Raw genomic sequence first — 10,652 nt, 5'->3', positions numbered from 1 at the left:
CCACTGTGCTTCCCTGTTTTCAGGCTTTCAATAGCTAATTGGTTTCAGACAGTTGCAGACAGTGTGTGCATGTGTCAGGGTGTGTGTGTGTTTCTGAGCATGTGTGTGTCAGGGTGTGTGTCAGGGTGTGTGTGTGTCTGAGTATGTGTGTGTCAGGATGGGTGTCGGGGTGTGTATGTGTCAGTGTGTGTGTGTGTGTGGTGAGTTAACCCTGTACCCACCCTCCATCTGCCGGTGTGTGTTCAGGCTCAGAGAGAGAGTCTCCAGCTGAACAAGACAATCAAACTGGAGCTTCCTCTGCACCTGAAGACCCGCCCCCCGACCCCACCTGAGAAGTACATTCAGGTCAATCTCTTCTGCTCAGCCTAGATCACTGCTGTCTGTGCGCTTGGTGTTTCTAATGGATGTGTGCATGTGTTTATTAGTGAGTGTGTTTTGTTTCTAGTGTATATGTTTATTTGTGTGTGTGTGCGTTTGTGTGTGGTGTTTCTAGTGTGTGTGTTTATTAGTGTGTGTGTGGTGTTTCTACTGTATGTGTTCACGATTGTGTATTTACATTTGGTTGTAATACTGAGGTCTGCCTGCAGGTGGACCCATCTCCTCCAGTTCCCCAGACCTCGCAGGCTCTGATTGGCTGGCGTTCGTCGGTCTCTGAGTTGCAGCTGGAGCGCTACGGGAAGGTGCATCGTGTGAGGAAGAGCTTCCTGAAGGAGTTGGGCTGGTCCTTTGACTCCTGCAACTGATTGGCTGATCCCGCACGCTGCCCAATCCCTCCTCCACATCCCGGACCCCTCACCCCCTCTCAAACGCTTTCAGCACTGCCACCCCCCACCCCCCCCACCCCCCCACACCTTCCCCCACCACCACCACCACCCAAACACACGCCCTTAGATCTGTGTCAGTCATTCAATACAGTCAACCTTGTTTCAATTTCTACTTTCTGCTCAGTCTCCTTCATGTTATCTAAGGTGTTGAATCTAACGATCTAAGGTGCTGAACCACTCTCCTTCCCAGTTGTCCATGGAGGTGTGTGTGTGTGTGTCCATGGAGGGGCTTTTAGAAGAAGTTGTTGTCCTCTTTTCTATGGTATAGGCCTCTCAGCTATACTCTTGAACTCTTGTATGTTCTGCACAGGAAAATCATATGTTAAAAGGACATTTGATAATCGTAGATCTACCCCCGAAACTGCTAAAACTTTTTTTGTATTTCAGTGAATTTTTGTCTCTGTGTACAGTATAATCTTAGAAATACCTATAAGATTTTATTGATCTTTGACGCCAAATTGAATTTGTTTTGTTGACATGGAATCCGCTGAGCGTCTGGTGTGGTAGTTTTGAGGGTGTGTTGAGCTGGTTCTGGTAGTTTTGAGGGTGTGTTGAGCTGTCACTTTTTACACGGTGCTACAGCTGCACTGACATTCGCCACACACACACACACACACACACACAGGCATGCAGACAGGTGGGCACAGGCCCATAACCAGCGAGTTTTTGTGACATCCAACCACAGATAGCTCTTAACATAGCTTGTGTTTAATATTTAGAGCAGGGTAACATTAAAATAAATAAACAATTGTGAGTTTTTTTGTTGTTGACCTAGGTCCGAACTTCAGGTATCTCATAGTCAAGTAGCACAGACAGACAGACTGACAAGCAGACAGACAGATAGACAGGCAGGCAGGAAGGGAAACACCCAACACCATGTGTGACATGCTTGACTAGTGTTACCCTCTGAGCGACATGCAACACTATCAGGCGTGTCACCGCAGTACAAGATGTCAGGAGCAGGAGGGGTTGTGAGAGTTGAGGAAAGAGAAGGAAGGGTCACTGCCTGTGTCCAGACAAGCTTCTACTCAAATCAACTTTCCCTGCCCTCCTCACAAAGGGGTTATTGAGACTGGGTCTGGGTTATGTAGTTAATCTAAGTTAATTAGTTAGTTAATTCAATCTAGTGAAATATTTTACTGTTGATTGTTTTTTCTACAGGTACACTCTTGCACTCTTGTGGGGAGTTTCATGTTGTTCAATTGTAACTTGTTTAACTGCAAGCTCTTATGGTTCTTCCCTTTGGAACTTATTTGGTTTTCCACAATGTATGCTTCATGTTTTGGCTGTTCGCAATGTTTGGGGCTATCTCGTTGTTATGATCAGTGACCTATGCTCTTTTGTAAAGCTCTGTCTTGGAAGTCGCTTTGGATAAAAGCGTTTGCTAAATGCCTAAATGTAATGTAAATGTAATCTCGGTCTTTAAACTGTCTGAGACATCTATTCTGGGTCCTACCGGAAATATATTAACAAAATTGTAAACAATTAGATTAAAATGTACAAATATATACAAATATAAAGACTGGCTAACATTGAATTTACACGGACAATAGAACCAAATGCCTTTCGATGGAACTTTTGAGTACGTCATAGCGTGACTCACGCCGGTGTGACGTGCTGACATCACGAGGCCTGGTGGCTGGAAAGAGGAAGGAGAAATAACAACAACAGCAACGCCGCTGGACCTGGGCGGGTGACAGCGAGACTTGAGTCGTCAGATTAGTTATTTTCAGTTGTTTATCTCTTTAAATAACAATATACGTTCCAGTCTCATCTACGTCTGTTAATAAGTGCAATATGTCGGTGTTCGGAAAGTTATTTGGAACGGGGGGCAAGGGGGCGAAATCGGCGAGCCCTCAGGAGGCTATACAGCGACTTCGGGACACAGAAGAAATGTTGGCGAAGAAACAAGAATTTCTGGAAAAGAAAATCGACCAGGAACTCCTCACAGCCAAAAAGAATGGGACGAAAAACAAACGAGGTGATAAAACTTAAAGAGTTGGCCGTATGATTGGTGAGATTGTTAGCCTTCAAGCTGTGTGCCTGGAAGAGGAAAAAGGAAGCTGACATAAACCTGATAGCTAATATAGCGTTAGCTAGCAAAGTCCTCGACTTCACTGACCTATACTGCCTAGGTGTTTTGACCGAAATTACAGCAAGTCAGTCAGCACGGGGTGGCAGATGATCCAGAATTGTTGACAAATGCATGTTTTCTGTACTATAGTGCGGAGAATGAACATGATTTGTTATCAAATCAAGCCAATCGCCATTTCCAATTCTCAAGAACCAGCTGATTTATGGGTTAGTCAATAAACTTGACAAGCGTAGTTGTTCGCTAGGCTCTCAAGGGAGCAAGCAACTCAAAAGCAGCCCATAATGGCGAAAGCCGCAACCTGCTAGTCAGGAAAGTCAACAGCACTTCTAAGAAAGGTAACGTGACGGTGACAATCTAGAAGTATGTGACAATGCTCACTGTTCTCTAAAGCGTAGTTATGTAGGCTACAATGAGAATGAGTGAGGATAGGCCTAGTTGCAGGCCTGCTTGTGCTGAAATGGTTCTGGTTACACTGTTTATTCCCCAGACAAACTCCTAGCGGGCTCAGTTGTCACACAGAGACTCCTCTTCTAGCAACCTTGCTTAGTCACCACACCCAGAGACAAGTATCTGTGACACAACCATGGGATCGGCAACCAGTGATAACAGCCCAGAGCCTGGGAGATTCAGGTGTGGGAGGGGGTAGAGAAACAGGCAGGCGGGCACATTTCCTAAACAAGGTTAGAGTAGCAGGAATAGGTACAGTAATGCATTCTGAGGAGCTGGTAATAAGATTCAGACGGAATAGATATCAGATGCTGCGTTCATGTGGCGATAACCTCTCTGAAGGACAGAACTGGACCCATATGCACTGGTGGTGTATCTCTAGATAGCCTGTATCATCCACGATAGCCTTTTACGATAACCTGTGGATGAATTCATTAACAAGACAGTGTGATTGTGTTACATCTGTAATTCGATCTGTAGTAGTTCATTAACTACTTGTTCATGCCTGATGGAGTAGAGGCCAAATGTATTGGAAATGCATGTATGCATACGGAGCAACCTAGAAAATCACTCTGTCGAGTTTTCTGAAATGTACAACACCCAATTGCTGTGAAAGTACCAAGTCAATGAAAGGAATAGTTAATACATAGGGAGTCAATTGGCTGAGCGGTTAGAGAATCGGGCTAGTAATCAGAAGGTCGCCGGTTCGATTCCCGGCCGTGTCAATTGACGTTGTGTCCTTGGGCAAGGCACTTCACCCTACTTGCCTCGGGGGAATGTACCTGTACTTACTGTAAGTCGCTCTGGATAAGAGCGTCTACTAAATGTAAATGTAATACAAGTTCAAGACAAAATCAACGTGTTTATTATATATATAAGGTGCAGGTGTCTGATACACTCAAGTTGAGTATCACAGAAGACTGGACAATGAATACAGGAAATCAAGGGAGTTAAATAGTATCACAATATGGGAGGATACAAGATGATTAGCATAGCCTTCGCAGGCACAGAAAAAGGAAACTGCATGCTAGACAACTATTGTTTAGGTCTTTAGATAGAGCTCCTAGCTGTCCTAGCCTTGTCACTCCTTCTATTTTCCTCGTTCAAAGTTGCACTTTGGTAATATTGTGACCTCTGACATACACTAGTGTAACAGGCTTTTCCTAGTCGCACCTTACAAAGAACTAGCTTATGGCTATGCAGGCATAAGAAAACAGCATAATGACAGTTTATCAATGATACAAGAAACATAACTAATAGATAAGCATATTTCTCTCCTGGACACAACCAAGGGTTATGTGTTCATGAGCTTGATATAGCAGGGTATACATCAAACATTGTTTATTAAATTCAGAGCATTTCAAACAGTGTAAAAATAATAAAGTAATCATTATCTTTAATTATTGTTAACTGATCTGTGGTTTAAGACCTCTTCACCGCACAACTCCTTTATCTTACCATCATTCAAACAGCAATAATGAGTCTGGTTTCCACGTCTCAATGAACCGACTCTGAACAGCGAGTCAGTGATTGCTTCGTTGTGAGGAGGAATGTCGAAGGCAATTAAAAACCGTAATCAAAACAAAACAAAAGCAGAACTAAAGAGAATGTGAAACTGAGGTTTTGATGATCGACGAGGAGGAGTGTGCTTGGTCTGGTGCTCTCACAACTGTTTCTTGCAGTTCTTGCATCAGTGTTGCTCCCACAATCTCCTGCTCTTCACTGGGTTCGATCTCGAGTCCTATTGATGTCTGAGCAGAGATGAATGTCAGTGTTTCCCCTAGGTTTACATGCATTTACTCTACATGGTCGTCCAGTCTTCACCCTACTTGCCTCGGGGGGAATGTCCCTGTACCTACTGTAAGTCGCTCTGGATAAGAGCGTCTGCTAAATGACTAAATGTAAATGTAAATGACATGCCGTCGTGTAAATAAGATAAATAACATAAGGCCATATAGTTTGTTTAATAAAAGAGCAAGATATAGACCTGTGTTATAAGAAAGGTAACCTTAAATGACTTATTTTGTGTTCGGGCGCTATATATATAAATACAAAATCAAAAAAATAAAAATATATATTTTTTAAAATTATTATTAACTTGACCTTCCAGGGGTGGCGGGGGGGCTGTTGGGGGGGGCGCCACCCTAATATAATGGTATGTACCCTCTCCCACGCTTCCTGTTAACCAGCCACAGGTACGCCGTCAAACGGTGCTTGACTGTGTGTTCCCTTATCTGGCAGTGAAGCAAGGACGTCTAGTGGCATGTTGTGTTAGTTACTGGAGACGGACGACTAGCTGAGCACAGTGTTGTCATCACAGCTCCAAGGTACTCCCAGGGTTTTAGCTTAGCACTACACTACCCAGCAGCCTCTGCTTCTGATGAGGCTGAGCTGGTCAACCCTGGTAACAGTCAGATGCTGGTCTCCAACCCCTCTGCCTCTGCCTCTTTTGTCTGTCCTGCGTTGTTATTATTATTATTCCTTATTATTTTCCAGTTTCAGTGTCCATCTTTTAATCGCTCCTCCCTCCATTCCTGACTCTCCCTCTCTCTCTTTCCTCTCTCTCCCTCCCTCTCTATCTCCTCTCCAGCTGCTCTTCAGGCGCTGAAGAGGAAGAAGCGATACCAACAGCAGCTGTCTCAGATCGACGGCACGCTGTCCACCATCGAGTTCCAGAGGGAGGCTCTGGAGAACGCCAACACGAACACAGAGGTGCTGAAGAACATGGGCTTCGCTGCCAAGGCCATGAAGTCTGCTCACGAGAACATGTAAGAGGCATTGTTCGGCAAAGGTGTATTTACATTACATTTTTACATTTAGTCATTTAGCAGACGCTCTTATACAGAGCGACTTACAGTAAGTACAGGGACATTCCCCCCGAGGCAAGTATGGTGAAGTGCCTTGCCCAAGGACACAACGTAATTTTGCACGGCCAGGAATCGAACCGGCAACCTTCAGATTACTAGCCCGATTCCCTAACCGCTCAGCCACTTGACTCCTATTTGTGTGTGTGTGGGTGTGTGTTTGTGGGTGAGTGTGTGTATGTGTGGGTTGGTGTATGTCTGCGATACTTCCTGTCTGTCTACTATACTGAACATCAAACTGTGTGTGTGTCCTCAGGGACATAGACAAGGTGGATGACCTTATGCAGGACATCACAGAGCAGCAGGAGCTGGCCCAGGAGATCTCCGACGCCATCTCCAAACCTGTGGGCTTCGGGGAGGAGTTTGATGAGGTGAGACACAGCTGCAGCCACAGCAGAGAGGGCAGGAAGAGTTCACATACCCAGCCAATCAAAAGCATAGAGGGCAGGAAGAGTTCACATACCCAGCCAATCAAAAGCATAGAGGGCAGGAAGAGTTCACACAGCCGGACAATCTACAGCAGAGAGGGCAGGAAGAGTTCACACAGCCGGACAATCTACAGCAGAGAGGGCAGGAAGAGTTCACACAGCCGGACAATCTACAGCAGAGAGGGCAGGAAGAGTTCACACAGCCGGACAATCTACAGCAGAGAGGGCAGGAAGAGTTCACACAGCCGGACAATCTACAGCAGAGAGGGCAGGAAGAGTTCACACATCCGGAAAATCTACAGCAGAGAGGGCAGGAAGAGTTCACACAGCCGGACAATCTACAGCAGAGAGGGCAGGAAGAGTTCACACAGCCGGACAATCTACAGCAGAGAGGGCAGGAAGAGTTCACACAGCCGGACAATCTACAGCAGAGAGGGCAGGAAGAGTTCACACAGCCGGACAATCTACAGCAGAGAGGGCAGGAAGAGTTCACATACCCAGCCAATCAAAAGCATAGAGGACAGGGAGAGTTCCCATCCCAACCAATCAGCGGTAGAGAGGGCGGGACTTGTCCTTGTTCCAGCCAATTGGAGCTGCTGTACATTTTTCTAGTTCCAAAAGGAGGCAGAATTGCTCCAAAATAGATATACTACTTAATCAATCATATTCAATTGTACAATATAATATGTCCACACCTCGCTAAATATTCTCTATGTCCAGTGCCTAGTTTACACAGTGTTGTTGCTAACAACAATGTTTGTTTGTTCTGTGCAGGACGACCTGTTAGCAGAGCTGGAGGAGCTGGAACAAGAGGAACTGGACAAGAACATGCTGGAGATTGGAGGAACCGAGGACGTTCCTCTACCAAACGTACCATCCACCTCCTTACCTTCCAGACCAGGTAACACACGCACACACACAATGGTACATAAGCCCCCATATAAGACATGTATTTTTATATTCTCATATGTGACCCTTTCCTATTGTGTCCTGACTCTTAACATGCTCTTATTTCATTAGCCAAGAAGAAGGAAGAGGAAGACGAGGATGACATGAAGGACCTGGAAGCCTGGGCAGCCAACTAGACCTGCTTCAACACCTGGCCTCCAAACAGCTGGCCTCTGATTACCTGGCCTCCAAACACCTGGCCTCCAAACAGCTGGCCCCGAAAACCTGGCCTGCGAACACCTGGCCTGCGAACACCTGGCCTCTATAAGCCTGGCCTCTGACACTCCTGATCTCTAAAACCTAGCCTTTACCAACTAGACCCTTTGTGACTGATGGGTAAAGACAACTTCACTTTCAACAAAGACATGCTGAACACACAACCCCTGAACACCCCACCTTGTCCAGAAGCTTCCGTATTCCACCCATCTATGACCGGTTCTGTCCAGTGTAACTAATATCGATATAGTTAGATTCTGTATTTCAATTTAGTGTTCATGTTCCCACATAATAATTGTGTTCTTATGGTTGGTGTAGCACTACCAACACTACACGGAGTTCATCCACAGGAGTGTCAGGGAAGCTGGCTGTGACCTCCATCCACAGGTCTATAGGTGTTGAGCTCTGCTTCTGGCTTTCTTTACTATATCAGGAGGACATTGTGTGTGTGTGGCAGAGAGAGTGTGTTTGTGTGTGTGTGAGTGCGTGTGTGTGTATGGGGGAAATCCCCTTTAAGGGTAACTCCATGATGTGTCATCGCTCTTTGCCTCTCTGGGTGATGGTTCACACAGTTCTTTTATTTTAGCCAAGTACCTCCAACCACTTATATTCTGCAAATGTTAAGACAGTACTCTAGTAAAGGGTTTATACTGTAGCTGTTCATATTGTGAATGAGTGATTTACTGTGGTGAGTGCATGAATGAGTGACTATGCACACCTCTGTGAGGGTGTGCATGTGAGTGCACTGTTGCTTATTCTCCTCCATAAGAGACATATTAACACTAGAGGGCTCGTGTGTTTATCCCAGGTGATTTGGTTCGTAGTTCATAGAGCATACTTAGGCTGTGAGTGTGTGTGTGAGGGTGTGAGGGTGTGAGTGTGTGAATGTGTGAGTGAGAGAAACAAAGTAGTGATTGTATTGGGATGAACATGTACGGTCAGTTATCCTCTAATTTGAAGGCCTCGCTGACCCGCTCCCCCTCTCTGTATCATAGTTCACCTCCCTGGGCAGAACGACGTTTTCTAGTTTTCTATTTCCTGCCTGCTGTAAGGCCTGCGGTCACAAACAGGCTGGTCTAGCACTGACCGGCGGCCTGGGTGCAGTTGCTTACCTCACACATGCAGGTGCACAACTTGCTCCTCCAGATGAGGAAACAACATCAGGAGTGTCATACCTGACGTGAGAGTCCACCGCCCTCAGCTGGGGCTGGTTGTGCATGTAAGCACTTCTCTTCTCCTGCCTGATGTGTGTGTGTGTGTGTGTGGTTGTGTGTTCACACATGGCTGTGTGTGACAGCTGAATTCCTGTTCTTTCCCCTACTCATGTTATCATGGTACGCATAAATTAAACCCTTTTGCCAAATGACTTGCGGTCTTCATTCTCCCCCTTCATACCTTGATGGGCTCTGATTAGCTCAGACACTGATGACATAACCAGGGGAATGCAACATTACATTTAGCAGACGCTCTTATCCAGAGCGACAGTAAGTACAGGGACATTCCCCTGTGGAAAGTTGAGTGAAGTGCCTTGCCCAAGGACACGTCATTTTGCATGGCCAGGAATCGAACCGGCAACCTTCTGATTACTAGCCCGATTTCCTAACCGCTTAGCCACCCGACTCCCCTGACATAGTTAGATGGGATGTATAACCAGGGTGTCTAACATAGTAAATCACAGACCTGATATTTTGACCAGGAACCTCAAACTTTGTACTGGTCACAGCTAATATTATGATCAAAGGGTTATCTACTTGCCTGAGGTGCTGTGGGTCAAACTCCACATAGGAGTCTGGGTTTAGGGTTAGGGTTGGGCAAGGACTATAATCACTGATGTGTTCATAAACCCAGGATTAAGTGAGGATCTTTCTAACAACATATTGAGAGAATAGTCGGGTACATATGTCTAATTTGTGGTCGTATCATGAGGCCTGTGTGCTGTGTCTGTGTCATAGCCTACTGGTCAAAAAGAACATTTAGCATATGAAAAAGTGGTTGATAAAATAAGTCTCCATGGTTACACAATAAAATGTCCATCAGTAGTTTTGGTAAATTAAGTGATCAGTCACCATCCAACATTTATGTATATATATATATATATATATATATATATATATATATATATATATATATTCACAAATATTTTGTTTTCTGTAGGCCCAATCTCACATCCAGTCACAGCAAGACTCGTGCATAACCCCAGACTGCACACACTGCTTCTCTGTTTAGTTTTGCTGCTGAATAACTACACTAAGTATTTTTTCTCGTAATTGTAGTGTTTCTCCCAATGCAGCCAGCAAACAGTTTGTGAAAGATAGAAATGAGCGACACGGAAAGGCTCGTGATTATATTTTCAAACGTAAGCCGACGCAAACCCCAGACGGCCTCAGACCGTTTTATCAGACTGTTGTACAAATAAAGACTAAATACCGGTACTGATCCTGTTCTGATCGGTGTTGTCTGGACAGTATTTCCTAAAATCTCATCAAAACTGAATGACGGGTAGTTTATCTTATATCGTCTATCTTGACTATGGGTCAGGTTTAGGCCTGGCGGCGGATTACAGAAGCACAGCCAGGAATGCATGACTCTAATCAAATTGACGGCCAAAAGACCCTGTTCATGTCATAACTGAAGTTTTAGTCTACCTGCTAAAATATCCATCCTTTCCTTACAAAGATTCTGAAAACTGGGACTGTCGAAAACATGTTAATGATACAATCACACACTACCTAGAACCAAGTCGGGTTTATGCCTGACCATTTGGTTAAACATTTGAGTCTCCCTAAAGAAAATAGTAGGCTGGATGGAACTTGTTTCAGCTACATTTGAG

General features: G+C 45.0%; 2 protein-coding genes across 2 annotated transcripts in view; both read left to right on the top strand.

Moving 5' to 3' along the window:
• LOC134027982 (ciliary microtubule inner protein 1-like) overlaps positions 1-883 on the top strand; it is a 1,719-nt gene extending 836 nt beyond the window's left edge. The window contains exons 3-4 of the mRNA XM_062471269.1: positions 247-345; positions 588-883. Of these exons, the coding sequence (XP_062327253.1) occupies positions 247-345; positions 588-743 (255 nt within the window). The 3' untranslated portion in view covers positions 744-883. The remainder of the gene's footprint in view (positions 1-246; positions 346-587) is intronic.
• Positions 884-2,461: 1,578 nt separating this feature from the next.
• On the top strand, positions 2,462-7,817 carry chmp4ba (charged multivesicular body protein 4Ba). Its single transcript, XM_062471256.1, has 5 exons — positions 2,462-2,805; positions 5,957-6,134; positions 6,487-6,601; positions 7,433-7,559; positions 7,679-7,817. Exons 1-5 carry the CDS (start codon positions 2,622-2,624, stop codon positions 7,741-7,743), a joined length of 669 nt encoding a protein of 222 aa, XP_062327240.1. The 5' UTR covers positions 2,462-2,621; the 3' UTR covers positions 7,744-7,817.
• Positions 7,818-10,652: the final 2,835 nt, after the last annotated feature.

This window comes from Osmerus eperlanus, chromosome 1 (genome assembly GCF_963692335.1).
Source record: "Osmerus eperlanus chromosome 1, fOsmEpe2.1, whole genome shotgun sequence".
NCBI classification, from domain to species: domain Eukaryota; kingdom Metazoa; phylum Chordata; class Actinopteri; order Osmeriformes; family Osmeridae; genus Osmerus; species Osmerus eperlanus.
This window is presented reverse-complemented; position numbering and strand designations above follow the sequence as displayed.